At 50.6% G+C, this 18,481-nt stretch overlaps 3 protein-coding genes across 9 annotated transcripts in view; 1 reads left to right on the forward strand and 2 right to left on the reverse strand.

Moving 5' to 3' along the window:
• Positions 1-651: 651 nt before the first annotated feature.
• TLCD3B (TLC domain containing 3B) lies at positions 652-9,155 on the forward strand. Of its 2 annotated transcripts, XM_088654546.1 has the most exons (6): positions 652-787; positions 1,706-1,839; positions 4,611-4,694; positions 7,049-7,268; positions 7,442-7,537; positions 7,678-9,155. In XM_088654546.1, exons 1-6 carry the CDS (start codon positions 731-733, stop codon positions 7,987-7,989), a joined length of 903 nt encoding a protein of 300 aa, XP_088510672.1. In that variant the 5' UTR covers positions 652-730; the 3' UTR covers positions 7,990-9,155. The 2 variants fall into 2 exon arrangements, with proteins under 2 accessions (XP_088510672.1, XP_034990625.1); XM_035134734.3 differs by lacking the exons at positions 652-787; positions 1,706-1,839 and adding an exon at positions 3,177-3,419.
• A 282-nt stretch (positions 9,156-9,437) lies between these two features.
• On the reverse strand, positions 9,438-13,080 carry FIMP1 (fertilization-influencing membrane protein 1). The gene is made up of 4 exons (XM_088654554.1): positions 12,787-13,080; positions 10,083-10,226; positions 9,608-9,695; positions 9,438-9,465 (listed from the first exon to the last, which is right to left on the reverse strand). The coding sequence occupies exons 1-4, from the start codon at positions 12,935-12,937 to the stop codon at positions 9,438-9,440; spliced, it is 411 nt and encodes a 136-aa protein (XP_088510680.1). The 5' UTR covers positions 12,938-13,080.
• Positions 13,081-13,135: 55 nt separating this feature from the next.
• Positions 13,136-18,481, reverse strand: part of MVP (major vault protein) — a 28,488-nt gene continuing 23,142 nt past the window's right edge. For all 6 annotated transcript variants that reach the window (XM_060281662.2, XM_035134812.3, XM_035134813.3 and 3 more), the window contains exons 14-18: positions 18,174-18,385; positions 16,917-17,033; positions 16,683-16,809; positions 14,685-14,873; positions 13,136-13,416 (exon numbers count right to left, since the gene is read on the reverse strand). In XM_060281662.2, coding sequence (XP_060137645.1) covers positions 13,294-13,416; positions 14,685-14,873; positions 16,683-16,809; positions 16,917-17,033; positions 18,174-18,385 — 768 coding nt within the window. In that variant the 3' untranslated portion in view covers positions 13,136-13,293. The remainder of the gene's footprint in view (positions 13,417-14,684; positions 14,874-16,682; positions 16,810-16,916; positions 17,034-18,173; positions 18,386-18,481) is intronic.

The following is an 18,481-nucleotide window of genomic DNA, read 5'->3' on the forward strand; positions in this document are numbered from 1 at the left end:
GGGAATGGTCTGAGTCTAACACTCCAGCCCAGTGGTTCTCAAACTTTTTCCTCTGGGACACACTTTCAGAATAAAGTATGAACCACCCTGAGTTCTCTGGGTATAGGGAGGTATATAAATTCAGTTAATAATAATAATAATAATAATAATTTGCTTGCACCACACTGAATTTTTATTGATAAGAAATACATTGGAAAACAAAAAAAATAGCAGTGCTTGGTTTATATAATAGAACACACCTACTTTATAATATGATCACGGTACATCCAGAAAGTACATATAAAATAATGCGTAAGAACACAAATCATTCCCCAAATACAATATTGATTGTCCTTGAATCTTCCTGCCATGCTTGCCATCCTCTTTTGCCCAACCCGTGTGACATGCCAAACCCTTTTCAGGACTACTGCTCTAGCCACTGGGTCATGGTTGGGTTGTTAGGAAATGCATCTCTTTGGTTTGTTCCAGTGGGATTTGATCACTTGGGTTGTGGAATGCTAGTGAGCTGCGCCAGTTTCTATTTTTATTAACTTTCGGGGGGGAATGTGAAAACATATCTTTACCTTGGCAAGGTGGTATACAAATTAAATCAATAATATATTCAAGAAATAATAGGTGGTTTAAGTAGAATCCTTTTCCGCTATGATATTTCAATTACATCTTCATTAGCCCCCTAGGGAAAGATCTCTCGCCAACATGAAATACCCTCCATAGATGTGGAGGACAGCGGATGGTCAGGATGTCATTTGTCACTACTGCTGTCTTTGCTAGGATGGCATGGGAACAGGTGAGTTGGTTGAGGTCATATATGTGCAAATTCATCCCTCATTTCTGTACCATTGAAGAAAGAGGCTCCTCGTTCCGAAGCAAAGGAAATTTAAGTTTTATCCAGCAGCAGATGGTGGAGAGGGGGGGGGAGGGGAAGGACAGGACGGCCCAGGAAATAATGGCACAATTAGTTGGAAAGCTCCGGAATGTAAGAGTTATAGATGGACCTTTTGGTCCGATCCAGCAAGGCAGTTCTTACTATGCTCCAGTCTTGCTTTACAGGGTTGCAGTGTGAAAATCTTCATTCATTTTAACAGAAAGTATACTTTGCTCACAATGAACTGGCTGGCTGAGAGCACAGTGAGAACTGCCTTCCTGTATGGCGCCAAAGGTCTGTCAAGCCCAGCACCCTGTATCTAGCTCACAAACAGAGTGTAGCAGAGAGACCCTCTTGTCCTTTGTCCTTGGCATCTGCTAGCAGAGGTGTCTTGCTTCTGTCCATGGAGCAACCACATCCGCATTACAACTGATGCCAACAGGGTAGGACTTTGGGGGGACCCTCTCAGCAGAATGAGTAGAAGGGCCCCTAAACACAGCATTGTTGGCAAATGAAGTACTGTACTGTAATGCACATTTCCAAATGAAGAAGGTGGTCCCTTGGAGACCATGGAGTCCATAGCCTAAGCTTGCCTTGCTGCACCATGCTTTAGCTGTCATGGCTACCAGCCACTAAAATACTTTCCTCCAAGAATTTATACAGTACATAACGGGGTGGGGACCAAAATACCGGTAACCAGTGGAATAGTTGTACTTTGCTGACCAAAGTGATGTGCTGACTTTCTGGAGGAAGAGAATCTTCTGTTAGTTAGGAGAGGTGAAAGGCCAATTCTGCCTTGATAAAAACAATCTAATTTCTGACATTCTCTCCCACTCCCAGTTTTTGCAGATAGAATTTCCCTATCTCTTTATGCTGGGTTTGGCCACCTATCCCAGCTTCTTCTACACAGTGTATCTGTTTCTGCGTCACTTTGGGCAAATGGAGGAGCTCAATGCGGTCTATGTATCTGCCAGGTGAGAGACTACCTGGACACCCAGACTCTCTTAAGAGGGGTGTGTGTGTGTTTGTGTGTGTGTGTGTGTGAGAGAGAGAGAGAGAGAGATAGCCCTACCATTCATCAGATGGGGGGTGAAAATGGGAAGGACGGAGCCCAGTGTGCCCTTGCCTTCAGATATAGTGGAAAGGCAGTCCTATGCTGAAGTTCAAAGCAAGATTCAGCTGCCAGTCCAGTCAGCTCCTGTAGGTGAGCATGTAATCTTCTCCCACACACCTCCAGACTACATGATATCTTTGGCCCACCTTAGAAATGGGTTAAAGCAATTCATAAAACCAGGTCACCTGTGTTCTTTGGGAAACCCACCTGCTGCAATTCCTATAGTCCGGCACAAGGTGTCAGTATTGCTTTAGTTACCGCCACAGGCACTTGCCAGGCTCTTTTCCACCCACCTATCAAAGGTCACATCAGGGTCACCTGCTCAGCAGGTGGAGCTTTATTGGAGGATTAGTCCCTAATGCTTTGGGAGCGGAAAGGGTTAATTGCCCCCACCCACCCCTTCATTTTACCTCTCTCTCTCCCCCCCCCACACCCTCCCACTTCCCACATCAGAGACCTGATCCTTCCTCACAAACCAGGCTGGGATTATAGGATTAGCCTAAATCATCCTGTGAGCACGGACTTCCTGCTAAGGGAGGGAGGGAGGGAGAGATAGGGAAAGGGATGATCTGGCACTCAGGGGGTTAATTCTGCTGCCTGATTAGCCGCAAATGGGGGGATGCCTCCTCCTCCCACCCCCCAATCTTCTTAGCCAGCTTCTCCCAGTTTAAAAGAGGCAGAGGCTAAACCCAGGGGACTCCCTGCTGTGGTGAGGGTTTTAAGGAGATGAATGGGCAGATTCCTCTCCCTCCTTCCGCCACTCTTCCCTGTCCCAAGCCTCCCGCTCTGAGTCACCATCCCAAACCTCTCCCCGCTTCTGATCCACCCATAGAGTCCAGCAGCCCCAACCCGCATCCTCTCCCTGCCTCCCTCCTATCAGCACCCGCTTCCTCCCTTTCCTCCTCCGGCAGCTCAGCCCATGTCTCCAGTCCCCAGGAGCTCCTGGCTGCACTGATCCTCGCATCCTCCTTTTGCCCGCTCCTCTCCTCCGCCAGTCCCTCCACACACCACAGGCCACTGTCTCTTTAAGTTCCCTCCCGCACTGTGCTGACAGCTGCTCCCTGCTCCCCCTCCCTCCCCTGGCTCTGTCTCTCTGTCTGTCACAGCAGCTCTGCTTGGGACCAACCCGCACACCACCGCCATCCCCCCCTTCCCTCTCCATCCCCCCCTCGCCCCCTTGGTTACCATGAGTCTTCATCGAGGGGAGCGCCTGGAGGGATCCTAGCCCCGCTGACCCTCCCCATCTGTGTGGCCCCCCCTCCTCCTCCTCTTCCTCCTCCTTCTCCTCCCCCCTCAACCCTGCAGCCTGAGCGAGATGTTTCACGCCTTGGTAGCAGGGGGCATTGTCTTCCCCGGCCTCTTCTTGTTGTCCAAGAACGGCCTTAAGTGGCTGCCATGGCTGCGATGGGAGGAGGCCGACGCGGTCATCGTCTCCGCCAGGTAACCAGGGAGCCAGGGGAGGGAGGATGCAGCCAGGGTCCAGCAGCGGAGGGTGGGCCGCATCCGAGGGTGGGCATCCAGCAGGCCTCAGGTGTGAGGGGCTAGGACTCTTCCCTCCCATATTTTCTTGAAGGATGAGGGTGGAAGCAGTGGGTCCAGGGCTTCAGGGAAAGGGGCAGGCTCCTTTGAAAGGGGAGTGGTACAATGGCATCGAGAGGATGGGCTATGAACTAGGTTTTTCTAATGAGGTTCTTTTTTTTAAATAGGTCCTAGAATGAGGCGGGGTTGGGAGCCAGGTTTTCTGGGTTCGTTGGGATTGGAATGGGGTGCAGCAAGTTGCAAAGTGGCTTTCCCTAGTGGATCCATGGGCATATCTGCAAGGAAGCAAAGGGACAGATCTGCTGGATTCTCTGGGAAAGGTGGAGTGCCTGGGACCATGAGCCCAGACCTCTGGGTTTCTCAGGGAGAGATTGGGGCGTATTAATTGGGAATCAAGAGCTGAGCTAAAGCTGAACTTGGGTGATGAGGTGTCACTATCCCACGATGACAGCCAATAGAAGCAGTAGCCCATATAAACCCAGGGTTCCTCTCAGCAAGATGTTTGGAGCCCAGCATTGAGGAGATTGGTGAACCCACGGTTAGGGTTAGGCTTTGGCAAGGTCTGTGACTTGTGAGGGATGAGATTCCCGGGGATCTGCTGTTAAGAGGGTGTGTTTCAGGAGATGAGGCTGTTTGCTGGGCTTCCCAGCAGTGTCAATACACTTTGTCTGCTCAGCGTTTCGAGGGGGACACTCTGGGGCAGAATGTCTGGTTGCTCTCATTGCTTAATGCATATATCTAGGAGCTCAAAAGCTGCTCCAGGGTTGGCAGTCTTTGGTGATCACATGACAAGGCTGTGTGTCAGGGTCACAGAGCAAATGAGGCTCTTAGCAATTGTTGCTGATCCCCTAAGATGACCTTAAGATAGCAGCTGTTCTGGGATGGCGAAGAGCATGGATTTGAAGGTGCTTGCCAGGGTTGAAGGTGGAGGAGGCCCAGATCAGCTCCAAGGGGCATTTCATTGCACTGAGGTCTGCTGGTCTGGATTCCAGGGGTCAGAACTGGAATGGTGAGCAGACTATTAAGTCCAAGAGAAGAGAGAGGCAATGGCAGTAAACTTTGTTTTTGTTTCCCCCTTCTTCCCTACAACAGGTTTGTCTCCTCAGTGCAGGCCATCATGGCTTCCACGGTCGGCTACATCGTCTCCTCTTCCTGCAAGCACATTATCGACGACCAGTAAGTCAGCATTTGCTGTGTGCATGCCAGCCCAGCACTGCAGTGCGGTAACTCACTCTCCCTGTGTCTCCCACACCTTTCCCAACCTCACTTTCTGAACACGGCCCAGCAGAGTGTTGGCAAGGTCATGCTAGTGAGAAACCCGACACCCTCACCGGGATGGGCACCAAATTTAGAACAGGATGACAGTGACATGTTACAGGCAGATGTGCAGCAAGGAGTAGACCTGGGAAGGAGTCAGTACAGGGAACTGGAAGGCACAGCACAGGAAATGAAATAATCTTACCAGCAGGAGGTGCTATGGGGAACAGCATTGGTGGAAGCAATGGCTTGTGGGAAGAGGGCAGTGCCCTGCTGTTTCTGCCCCATAAGAAGGTATTTGGGAGGTAGCTGGAGAGTAAAGTCGGGAACTTTGCTTTTGGAAGCTGCTCCCACTTGCTACAAATCCAACAGGGGGTGCTGGAGAGAACAGGGCAAAAGCGATGGCAATAACAGAGGCAGATTGGCCTGTGTGGCACAGAGCGCTGTCCGTGGTGCTGCAGAAATACCTCATTCCTTGAGCTTCTAAATTCAGCACCATGGGCAGCTCCCTCTTGCACAACTGTTCCCAAGGTCCCAAGCAGTTCATGGGGCATCTGAGTTGAGGATTCCCAGAGCGTGTGCTGGAGAGAGAGCTGCTAGTCTCACTGGATTCTAGGACAGCTGCCAGACCTCGGTCTCTGCAGAGAACAATTTGGCAAGAGGGCAGCTCTGCAGGGCAAGCAGGAGCATAAACACAGCAGGAACCCAGAGAGCTCCTGGAAGGGGGACGGGATAGAGGTGTGGGGTGTGTATGTGTCTGGGCCTTTTCCAATTCGCCGTCCCTTTTTGCTTTGCCATCAGGATTGTTTCATTTCACGCTAATGAATTTAGCTGAGATTAGTCCCTTCCCCAGGACAGGCTAGAATGGGGGGCACGTGTGCTAATTCTCCCCTAGGATAGAGCAGGGCAGGGGATTAGACCAAAGCAACAGCTGTTTCTACCGCTGATTTGCGTTCTTTGGACTCATAATTGGCTTTATTGGGCAACCAGTGATGACGAATTCCTGGGCTCCCTAAAGGGGGGGAGTGGGCTCTAGCAGGTTACATCATACGGAGGCTGGATATCTGGATTCTTGGAGAGTAAACTCCAGCTGGTTAGAGCAAGGCAATTAGAGGCAGGAGTTGAGGATTCTCTTAGGGCAAAGAGAAGAGTTTCCAGATTTCTGTACTTGTATCCATTACAATGCTCTCACTGTGCCCTTTGCACTGGGAATCTCCTGTTGGGAAGCAATGTGGCTGAGGGCAGGCAGGATTTCAACTCTTTCAAAGCGTTCCCTTAACTGACCCCAATGCCAGGCTCCTGATATCATCTTTGCAGTCCTGTAACACAGAAACCTTCTAGCAGCGCCCCCATCTCCACCCCATCTGAATTCTGCTTGGATGCCACCTGCCCCATTTTGGTCTCCAAGCTGAGCACCCCACAGCATCTCTTGGGCCCTGCATCCCGCATAGCACTGCAGCATCCTTGCTGCTTTTCTGGCATTTGGCCTAATCACCTTGCATGGAGCCATCAGCAGAAATGCCCAGGCAGGCTGCAGTGGTGAGGGAGGAGAGTGACGAGAAGTCAGCTGGGGAGGTGGCAGTAAGAAAGTCACAGCCCAGACTTAAAGAAACAGCACTCCATTTGCCTTCCTCTCAGCCTGAAGGGGGAAAAGGATCAGGGCTAGAAGCACCTTTTTCAGTCCCTGAATTCCCCTCTTATCACCTGAAATGGAATAGGATTAAGGCTGATGTCCTGGACTTATTTACATTAATCCTATTACCTTTTATAGAACTTGTGGACTTCTAAATAAGCACAAGGTCGGAAGCATGGTTCGCTGCCGGTAGTCAGACAAAATATCCTGGATCTAAGGGGATTGAGGGTGCCCTGCCTGGGGGTGGCAGTGGGGCTGCGGTCAGGATTGAAAGGCAATGCCAGGACAAGGTGAGGTGGGAATGGCAGCCCGTAGCTTGGATATGGCTGTGGTCAGCGTGGCTTGGAGAAACAACAGGGAGCTGTCAAACCACAGAGAGCCCAGCGAGCAGGAATGGAAGAACTTGGGGGCTATGGGCAAAGCTTTGTTCTCATTGACCTTGTGTGAGCAGAGCGCACCAGCAGGTCATCAATACTCATTGATCATGGCTGTGAGCCTGTTCTAAGGGGGCGGGGCACCTCCTCTTGCTCTCTCTCTCTCTCCCCCCCCCCCGGCTGGAATTCCCTGCTGAGTCACTGCCAGGACTGTGTCTTGCTCACAACCTTCCCCTGCCCTAGCATTCTTTCTCCTCCTTCTGCAGGCACTGGCTGACCTCCAGCTACACCCAGTTTGCCATCCCCTACTTCATCTACGACATCTACGCCATGTTCTTGTGCCACTGGCACAAGTACCGGGTCAAAGGGCACGAGTCGGCCGGCACCCGGACGCTGCGCACCGTCGTCCGCGCCTACTTGAACAAGGAGTTGCTCATGGTGGTCCACCATCTCTTCATGGTGCTGGTTTGCTTCCCCATGTCTGTGGTGAGTGTGGCCTGGCGTGGGAACCTCTGTACATAGGAGGAGGAGGAGGCGAGGAAGGGATGGGATGGGATGCTGATGTATGGAGCAGAAGTGGGGCAGAGAGGGGCTGTGCGCTTTAGAGGCTGCTAACGCCCACCCCAAAAAGTCACCCTTCTCGCTTTCCCCCACTTCAGCTCTGGCGCCAGGGCAAGGGCGATTTCTTCCTGGGTTGTATGTTGATGGCTGAGCTTAGCACCCCTTTCGTCTGCCTCGGCAAAGTCCTCATCCTGGTAAGTATGACCCAATCCTGTGGGTTTTCTGGGGAGAGGAACGAGAACCCAGCGGGGCAGAGCAGGTTCTTTGGCTTCCTGGAGGGAGCTGGTGGTGGCCTAACTGTCCTCTCAACCCCTCCTCTTCTTTCCTGCCACAGTACAAGCAGCAACACACCCTTCTTCATAAGGTGAATGGAGTAATCATGCTGATCACATTCTTCTGCTGCCGGATCCTGCTCTTTCCTTACATGTACTGGGTATACGGGCACTATGCCGGCCTGCCCCTTTATCGCGTGCCCTTCTCCATCCCCGTCGAGTACAACTTGGGATCGGCCATCCTCATGGCGCCCCAGGTTTACTGGTTTGGCCTCATCTGCCGCGGCGCTTTCCGCGTGTACCGCTCCCAGGGCGCTGCCAAGGATCAGGTGCTGCGAAATGGGCACAGACCAGAGACGCAGGCGCTGGACTGATGATACCTCTCCCTCCTCAGCCACAGACGGACAGACCACATTTCCTCTAACTTATTTATTTATTGGGGTATGGGAGGGAGTGGGGGAGTGGGCTCCTAGGCCAAAGGGGATTTGGGGAGGCCTGGAAAGGCATTGCGGGGGGCGGGGGGTTCCAGTGAAGTATTCGGAAGGGACGCAGACAAAGACAATAGTCCTTTGGTGCAGGGTGGGGTTCCTTTGCTAAAGGCAGCCCTCTAATATTGCAACACTCAGTATTTTGAAACTCTTCGGGGGCGGGGATGGGGGTAGAGTCCTAAACCAAAGGGATATATATATATATATATATATATATATATATATATATATATGAATGATGATGTTTCTTTTACAGAGGGACTTTCAGGCCAGTGGTTATATAGGAGTGCTGAGAACAGGGTACATGGACGAAGTTTCTTTGAGGCTGCAAGATAAGAATAAGGCATCTCTAGTGTGTTGGGCTCTCGCAAGTCACCCCCCCCCCAAATAATAATATGTGTGCTATTTATTTCCACACAATGCTGTGAGCACCCCAGGACTTCCTGAGCCCATACTAGGCAAGGAGACAACTCCTTTGGGTGGGGTGGTGCTGTTTCTTGGGAACAGAGAGAGATGCTAGTGATGGGGGTGGGGAGGTAGGGAAGAGAGACAACGGGAGCTTTTCTGTACTATTATCCATAGAGTCACAGTATCACAGCTATTATTAAAAGGGGCAGGGAAATAGTCTGGATTTCCTCACACTGTATTGTTAGGGGTTCTATCAGCAGAATTAGGAATTGTTGTAGGGTAGCTGATAGGGAAACACCCTGGAATTTTTGGATGCTGCTAAATTGCAAGTGATCCTTCAGTATTACTGTGATGCCACCTGCCCAGAAAACCCCAAAATGCTGTATAAAATGTATCCCCTTGCACTGGGAAGGTTCCAAGAGGTGTGCTTCCTAACATGCACCCACCCCTCCCTCCACCTAGCAATAACCAAGCCTCTTGCCTCCACCTCCTCCTCTGTTCGGCACACCAACCCCTTCCTTCTTCCCTCCTAGGAATGCCCATTCCATGGGGCAGGGATCCAGCTGTAAATAGGGGGTGGGCGGGCTGTATTTATAACCTGAGGTCTGCAAAAGTATTAAAGGAGCCTTTATCTAATGCCAGCAGAGGGCCAATGTGTGTCTTTATTACTTCTCCCTGCTAAGCCTTCCACAGGCCGCTCGCAGTCCTGAACTTAGGTCTGTCTGCTGTTTAAGCCCTCGTGTGCCCCATAAACCAAACCTGCCAATCCCAGCTCCCCCTCCCCCCTTGATTTTCCATTGGCACATCACACCAATCACAAAAGAACCCCTCATTCAATCGCCTTTTATTGAACAGAGGAAAAGACACAGGGGTGGTTGGCTGGCTGGCTGGCTGGCTAGAGCCGTGTCTGCTGCTCACCTGGATGTTTATCCTGCATTTGACTTCTTGAAGATCCTGAATGAAATTGTGGAAGAAGAAGGAGGAGGGGAGTGTCATTCCATCCGTGGAGGTGGGAGTAAATAATGACACCCAAAGGCAATAAGGAGGCAGGGAGAATACTTGCAGTATAACATACACCGGCCAAAATGACACGTACACTTTCGATATGATCTGATAGAGGAAGAACAGCAGGATGAGTATAATGGATCCCACTAGGATATAACGCAGCTGGTGTGGGAATGAACCTGTAGGGGGCAGAGAAGAGGAAGGTTGGTAGGGAAGGTTTGTCACAGGGAAATAGGGTAAGGCTAGAGCAGAGCTGGGGCAAGGAGGAGGAAGCCCAAAGCAGCCCTGAATCATTCTGGAAAGGGAGGACAGCAGAGGTTAGGCATAGAGCAGGGTGAATCAAGCCATTAGTCCACCTAGCCTAATATGGTCAACTCAGGCCATCAGTGGCGCTCTGGGTCTTTCCCAGCTCTTACCTGGAGGATGCCAGGGATTGAACCTGCTGGGACTTGGTGCCTGCAAAGGCTGTGCTCAGCCCCCTCCCCTGCAGGTGCTATTGGGGAGGGAGTATTTGAGAGCTGAGACAGTAGAGAGGGTCAAGAGACAGGAGTGGCAGGGGGACTCACTTGGGGGAATAAACTCAGGCTGCTCTCCAATGAGCTTGTAAACGGCAAGGATCTTCTTCTCATCCGAGTCAGGATAATCAAACCAGAGATGCTGATGTCGGGGCAAATCTCTCTTGGTGGCATTCTCTGGGTTTCCTACACGAGCTGTGGGCCCCAAAAGCATCTCCCATCAGTGGGCGTTTTAGCATTCTTGTGCTTAGTCCATTTACCTCATTACAAATGCAAGCACACAAAAAATATGTTTTCCAAGAAACATTTGTGACTAATTTCCTGTTCCACGAACAGTTGTGCCCTTGCATTGCAAGCAGCAATGAATATTTCTCTTCCAGCCAGCCACACAATGGTAATGCTTTATCGTAGCCCTGATTTAGGCCCCACACAACTCACCACGAACTCCTTTGGCCTCATGAACAGTTGCCCCACACAGCCCTTTGCTTTGCTTGGGCAAGAGAGGAAGTTAAAAAGGAGCAAATGTTTCCTGCTACAATCTGTGCTGCAAGATGAACGTGGAGAAGGAAAGAAGCCTCAGCAATCCAACATCACCAGAACCTTATTGCGACGATAATCTCCACCGAGAACCTTTTTGGAAGCTACTGTGGTACCGTGTTTCCCCTTTTTTAAGACACCGTCTTATAACTTTTTTTCCTCAAAAAAACACACGGTGGCTTATTTTCAGGGGGTGTCTTTTTTTTTAAGTGCTGGTACAACTGGGTCCCACTGGCTCAGGACACTCGGTGCTCTCTTCCGCGCACATTATAAACACCACACTCTAGCCTACTGTGCTATCCAGGTTTTGCTGTCAACCAGGCTGGCAGCAGCTCTCCAGAATTTCAAACTTGGGGGTACCTGGGGGTTAAACCTGGGATCCTTCTGCTCCCCGGGCTCTCTCACGCCGGCCGAGGAATGAGGAGGGAGGCCGTGACCCGTCCCGCTCTGAGATGCTTGTGAGGGAAGCGCGAGGGGGACGAGGCTTGGGCCCATGCCCCTGGCGCGCGCGCGCGGCTGAATGACGAGCCGAAGCGGAACCTTTTCTCTGTGGGGGGGGGAGACGCGCGCGCGCGCAAACACACACACACACACACACACACACACACACACACACTGAGAGAGAGACACGCACAGGGAGAGAAAGAAAGAGACGCGCGCACACACACACACACACACAGAGACGCACGGGGGAGAGAGAGAAAGAGACGCGCGCACACACACACAGAGAGAGACGGACGCACGGGGGAGAGAAAGAAAGAGACGCGCACAAACACACACACAGAGAGAGACGGATGCACGGGGAGAGAAAGAAAGAGACGCGCACAAACACACACACAGAGAGAGACGGATGCACGGGGAGAGAAAGAAAGAGACGCGCACAAACACACACACAGAGAGAGACGGACGCACGGGGGAGAGAAAGAAAGAGACGCGCACAAACACACACACAGAGAGAGACGGATGCACGGGGAGAGAAAGAAAGAGACGCGCACAAACACACACACACAGAGACGCACGGGGGGGGAGAGAGAGAGACGCGCGCGCGCACACACACACACACACACACACACACAGAGACGGACGCACAGGGAGAGAAAGAAAGAGACACGCGCACACACAGAGAGCGTGCGGCTGCAGCACACACAGAGAGCGTGCGGCTGCAGCGCTCACGAAGCAGCGCTGCACTTAGGGGAAGATGGCCAGGGAGGGGGGCTGCGGGGTCAAGGCAATGCGTGAAAGGGAGGGATGGCGAGGAAGAAGTGGGGAGTGAAGTGATCGGGGCTTTAACATGCCCGCACGCGCAAAAGGGAGGCTCGGAATATGGAGATCGGTTCTGGCTGCTTCTCTTAAAGTGCCGCAAGTAACGAGCCTCTCTCTCTTTCCTCCTGCCGCTCGTGCCCTTGGTGCTTCGTGCGGCGCTGCTTCACGCTTTGTCAGCGCTGCAGCCGCCACCGCTTCTGGGCACCCACCCGACCCCACAGGCTTCCTCCTCCTGCCGCGGCCGGCATTGCAGGAGCTGGGTCCTGCTGGCTGGTGCTCCGTGCGGCACTGCTGCACGCTTTATTGGCACTAAAGCAGCCACCGCCGCTTCCGGGCACTGACCCGACCCGGCAGGCTTCCTCCTCCTGTCGCGGCCGGCATGCTGGGTCCTGCTAGCTGGTGCGGAAGTATGGCTTATTTTCGGGGTATGTCTTATAGCTCTCAAATGGTTAAAAACCCTGCCATGGCTTACTTTCTGACTACGTATTAAAAAAGGGGAAACACGGTAATAGGGAATTTTTGCAGTAACTATATCACTTCAACAAGTGTAACATGTAGTTTCAAACTTGGTTGGTTCAGGGCTGGAACCATCCCTAGCCATATAAAAATAATGCAAGATTGTTGAATCCAAGGACTCCCTGTTATGGCTTCCCATTAAAGCAGTTTAAAATGAGTAGCGTGGAAATGCCCAGGGTCGAAATTATACTGTGGAGAGACCCTTCACACGGCCAGATGAAACATCCCAGGGTTCATAAGGCAAGGTCTAGGAAGCAGCCTTAAACCTAGATCAGTATTGTCTACCCCAACTGACAGCATCTCTCCAGCATCTCAGGTGGAAGGTCTTCCCCAACATCTCCTACTCCAGACCCTTTTCATGGGAGCTGCAGAGATTGAACCTGAGATCTTCTGCCTGAAAGGAATAGCACTGAGCCATGGTCACTTCTGCAGCACTCACTGCTGCCAGGGATGGGTGGGGTGGAAGGATGCCTAGTGGAGGAAGAGCTGTGCTCACCTGTCACAAGCCGAGGACTACTCAGGATCAGCTCGGAGAGATTTGTAAAAGTGTACAGGAGCTGGAGTAGCAGAAATTGCCCTCTGCTCAGCATAGCTGCTCTCCTGGCCACACCTACTTTCTATGACCTCACAATGGATGTGCCTCCCATCTCTGACCAACACTCCCTCCTTTCCAGCCTTCACTTAAAAGCCAAGATTCTTCCCACCCACCCCCCCCAACAAACCCAGGATCAATGTTCCCACAAGAAGACAACTCCACACTTTAAATGAAAATGAGTAAGGAGATTACATGGATTGCTTCAGCGTTTATTGTACACTTCTACCAAAAAAAAAAAAAAAAGGCACATTCAAAGGAGGCTCCGATGGCCTGGGAAAATTATTACATTCTATGTTTGCAAAGGTACTTAAAGCTCTCATCCAGAAGGAAAGCATCCATCTCCAGCATCTATCAGGTCGTAGAAGGCTTGGGCAAAATCCCCAACAATCCTCCTGCAGCTGTAAAAAGGTTGATAGGAGAAGAACCATCTGTGATGAGTGTGGATTGAATGCCCAGGCCCTGGAGTAGTTTTGCCTGCATGGAAGATAATTTTATTAATAATAATATAATTAAATCTTTATATCACCCTTCATCCAAAGATCACAAGGCAGTCCACAACCTAAAATTATAAAATGAGAACATAAAATAAACATAACAAAAACCAATAACCCCCCCTCCCACTAACACGTTTTAGAACATCAATCAGCCAAAGGCCTAGTTAAAGAGAAACATCTTCACCTGGTGCCTAAAGATATGTAATGAAGGCACCAGGCGAGCTTCTCTGGAGAGGGCATTCCACAAATGGGGAGCCACCACAGAAAAGGCCCGTTCTTGTGCTGCCACCCTCCAGAGATCTCATGGAGGAGTCACGTGAAGAAGGGCCTCAGAGGATGATTGCAGGGTCCAGGTTGGGGCATATGGGGAGAGGTAGTCCTGAACCATTTAAAGCTTTAAAGGTCAAAACCAGCACTTTGAATTAGGCCTGGAAACTAATTGGCAGCCAGTGCAATCAGGGCATGATCAGTGTAATTTGCCCAAGTGAGCAACCTGGCTGCCAAATTCTGCACTGGCTGAAATTCCCAAACCATCTTCAGAGGCAGCCCCACATATAATGTCTTGCAGTAATCTAGAGTTTACCAGAGCACAGACAACCGAACATAGGCTACCCCTATGCAGATAGGGGTGCAGCTTCAGCTGCTGGCCCTCAGTGCTACCCACCCCTAACTCCAGAAGGATACCATGGCCGATGGTATTGAGAGCCACTGAGACGTTGAGGGGAATTAACAGGGACACATTCCCCCTGTCTCTCTCCCAACAGAGGTCATCATACAGGGCAACCAAAGCAGCTTCTGTGCTAAAACCAGACCTGAACCCCGACTGAAATGGCTCTAGAAAATCATTTCCCTCCAAGAATGCCTGGATCTGGTCTGCGACCACCCGCTCAATGACCTTGCCCAAGAAGCGAGATAATTCATCAATCCTCTTGCCCAAAACATAGCAATCTCTTAGGATTCCCTGTTGCTAACACTCTAGTTCTGTTTTGCCTCCCACATTCCCTCAAGTCCTTAGGCCAGGTCAAGTTACTTGCTTTAGAAAAAGCTCGGTTATCTTCTACTCCACCTGGCAGGGCCATCACCTGTTGCCAGATCCTTCCTAACGGAAGCCGCCAGCAGGGATTGAACTGGGACCAAGCACAAGCTTTGCCACTGAGTTATGGCTCCATCCCCGATAAAAAAGTGACAAGCTTCTAAAGAACCCCTCCCTATTGCTCCAGAACCCTCTCTCCTCTCCTCGCTTCTCACCTGCATCTCTGGGCCGGCCACAGCAATGTCACGGATAGTGCTGGCCCCCAGCGCACTTATTACCGCCTCAAATTTCTTCACTTCAACAGCAGCCAGAGCCTCCGCACGAGCCACGTCCAGCTCGGCCTTAGTCTTGGAGTAGCGCAGCTCCTGCTCTTGCGCTCGGTCCAGACGCTGCAGTTCCGACTCCTGCAAGGGATGGTGGGGAAGAGAGTGCGCAAGATGCTCAGCACATGGGACAATGACAACCGGCATCAAAGGGTTTGGGTTGTTTTTCTGAAATAAACATTGCACCTAGGAGGACACATTGGTTTGGATCCAAACATCTGAGTGGAAGCAAAAGCAGTCCACTAGCACTGTTCCTTAGACCAGGAGCAGATGGTCTTGAATTACAACTCCCACTATTCCTTGCCATTGACCATGCTGGCAGATTATTATATATTATTGTAGATCAGGCATCCACAAACTTCGGCTCTCCAGATGTTTTGGACTACAATTCCCATCATCCCTGACCACTGGTCCTGTTAGCTAGGGATCATGGGAGTTGTAGGCCAAAACATCTGGAGGGCTGCAGTTTGGGGATGCCTGTTGTAGATTTATCTATACCTCGCTGTTTCCCCTAGCAGGACTCAAGGTAGCTTGAGTTGGGAATTCACCAACATCTGGAGGGCCAGAGTTTTTAGCCAGCTCTACCTTAAAACATCTGCACAAGAGCCCAGAAGTAGTGCAGCGTGTGGCATGCAATCTTGATAACTGGGCCTCATACTTCCAATTATGGAAGAGTTTTACACCAAAGGAAAAGCATTTATTATTATTATTTTCCACTTTTCTTTCCCGATGTCCTGGAGACAAGGGTATAAAGAGAGGCCCCACTTCAACAAGAGGAAGATGGCTTTTGTACACTGAAAGGCACTTCTGGATCCAGTCCAATGTATTTAAAAATCCAAACGTGCCGCCAATACAGCCATCATTTCTTCTAAACAAATTTGGGTAGCTGCCAGGGCCTAGGGCTCACCGAAGGAGCCACCAAGCCAAGGGCTCCTGGAATAGCTGAGCCATGGAATTTAAAAAGCCCTCCAGGTCAGGCCTTCCCGAGTGTAGTCTTCTTGATGTATTGATTAAGAAACATTTTCTTAATCCGGAATTTTCAATTCCGCTCAGACAGGCGTAGAATGCTAGAGCTGAAATGGATCTCAGCATGCCGTCCAACTCAACTATATCTCTGTGCAAAAAAATTCCACTGCTACAGCAAAATGCCCCAACCTTGGCAAGTGGTAGAGCACTGTGCTTACGAAACAGAGAACCAAAACAATGCTATTATTAGGCTAAAGGTGCAGTTACGAGTTAAGCACAGAAAGGAGGAGAGTAAGCAAGCTTCTGACAGTTGGGAGGGAAATTATAGCAGTTGGAAAAATGGCAAAATTGACTTTTAAATTACGAGGGCACAATGATGAAGTGTTTAAGGAGGAAATGAGACCACGGATGGCTTCATCTATTAAATTGTCACCCATACATGAAGTTGCTGGCAAGATTTGAAATATAAGCCGTGCATTATCGAAACAGCTTATAAAAAGGAGTTAAAAAACAAACATCAGGAAAGGAGGGGTGGGAAGTCAAGAAGAAACCTGTTTTGTGATAAATGCTTTGGAGATTTAAAAAAATAGAATAAATTATAGCAGTCAACATAGTTTTCAGAGAAGTTTTCCCAGCAGCCTGCAGCACAGTGGCAACTTGGTTCCTGAATGGCTTAGCTGTCAAACAAATTGGCTCCTGAATGCCGCAAACCTGGAAGTGTTCCGGTTTGTGAACGTGGCTTCCGACTGAGTGCAGGAAGCTCCTGCAGCTAATTGGAAGCTACGCTTTAGTTTTCGAATGGTTTCGGGAACCAAGGTACCACGGTACTCTACTAGAGAGAGGAGCAGGAGAGCCACTACTGTCTTGGCATCAAGAGGGAGGCAAGACTAGGAAAGAACCACAAGAGGACAGAGAGGAGCTCACCGTCTCTATGGCCATAGCTTCAGCCTTCAGCTTGGCCTGCAGTACTGCCCCTTCACCTTCAATCCGGGCAGCTTCTGCCCGTGACTGGGCTTCGGCCTTTGCCGCCCCGGTGCTCTCGACTGCTGTGCTGTGGGGAGAGGAGTGAGGGAAGGTGAAGCCCCCCTGGGCATTATTTGCTGCCGGGCCCATGCAACGCTCCGGGCCCCTTCAGAGCCTGAATCCCAAGTCGCTCACCTCAGTGCTTCCAGCTCCAGCAGCTCCTTCCGGGCCCGTTCGGCCTCGGCCTGGTCAAGGATTTTCTGCCGCTCAAGACGTCCCTGAGCCTCTTGCGCCAGCCTCTCTGCTTCGTGCCTGAGATGCGGGGGAAAGAAAACGGCATCAGAGAAGGAGAAAACAGAAGGTCAAAATGGGCAGGGCAGAGACTCATCCATTTGAAGGACTGCAAAAAAGTTGTCACCCTTCTCTGAAGCTTTGGCGGTCTGAAAGGGAAAAGTGTGTGGGAGAGACTGCTTGACACTTGTGAGAGGCTCAGGAAGAGGGAGAGGGACAAGGGAATAGGAAAAACTCCTTGTGGGGCTTGGATGTTTTGAAAGCAATAGATGTGGACACTTGAATGGAGCCAAGAAAGGAGCTTGGGAAGCCTTAAACTGCCCATGCAGCTGCCAAAACATGCTTGAAAGTGTGGCACCTCAATGACCTGCTGAAATTTCAGAAGACAGAGAGATGCCCGAATCAGATTTCCAGTGGTTGCAGAGCCCTGTTTAGCTCCTTGCCTCTTCTCACAGCTAGCTAAAGCCGAACAAGCAACAGGACACGAGAGGGGTGTGTACAGCTGTCTCATTTGCCCAGCAGAGAGGGCTGCTTGTCTTTGAATGAGAGCAGAGCAGAGCCCAAGGTCTGAACCAAAGAGATCATCCCCTCCCAAATCCCTAATTTTATTGTACCACTTGCGTGAGTTTTAATTGGGAGCTAATCTTGGATGGAAAGGGAGCTATAACTGTGTAATTCCTGGTGGCCACAAAGACCAACTTTAATCTGGTACAGGATTTTGAAATCTACATGCCATGTACATGCAAAATACTGGATGTGTGCGCACACATTGGATATAGGAAACAGTCCTGCCTTTTAAAAACAGGAATGGGTTTTAGATTTTTCTGTTTTATTTTTAGGGTGGTTTTCATGTATGTTATTTGTTATCTCAAGTCGCTATGAATTACATTGGTTGTTGTTGTTTTTTTAAAAAAGAAACTAGCACAATTTCCAAGGATTTTCCAAAATGATACTGCATGTACCCTGATGCTCCAGAGTCAGAATTCTGGACAGATGGTTGTTTCATGGACATTTTGCCCTAATAGGGGAACAGGAATAACAGGCCAAAGAGGAGGAGGGACCAGGCAATGCTTTGGCCAAGGATATGTCCCATGGATTGGAGCATAGCTGGGCAAGTGTCGGCTTGAGGGTCCCACCCCACCCCCTGGAGAGGCTCCCTACCGGGCAGCTGCCTCCTGAGAGTTGGTGGTGATCTCGATAGCCAGCTGGACGCTTTTCTGGAGGGCATCTCGCGTCCTCTGGTCCACGGGCTCCACACTCTGGATGTCGATGCTGCTGACGACGAGGCCATTGGGGGCAAAGCGGAGGGAGCCGCGCAGGGTCCCTTCCCCATCAAAGCCAAACACGGCAGCACAGATCAGGCGGTTTGAGTTCTGGCAACATTTATTTCCAGTAAGAAACAACATTTCACAGCTTCAGCGCCAGCTAATGCATTTAGTATAATGAACTGGGGAAATGACAATGCAAAA

The sequence above is a fragment of the Zootoca vivipara genome, chromosome 12 (assembly GCF_965207765.1).
Source record: "Zootoca vivipara chromosome 12, rZooViv2.hap1.1, whole genome shotgun sequence".
NCBI classification, from domain to species: domain Eukaryota; kingdom Metazoa; phylum Chordata; class Lepidosauria; order Squamata; family Lacertidae; genus Zootoca; species Zootoca vivipara.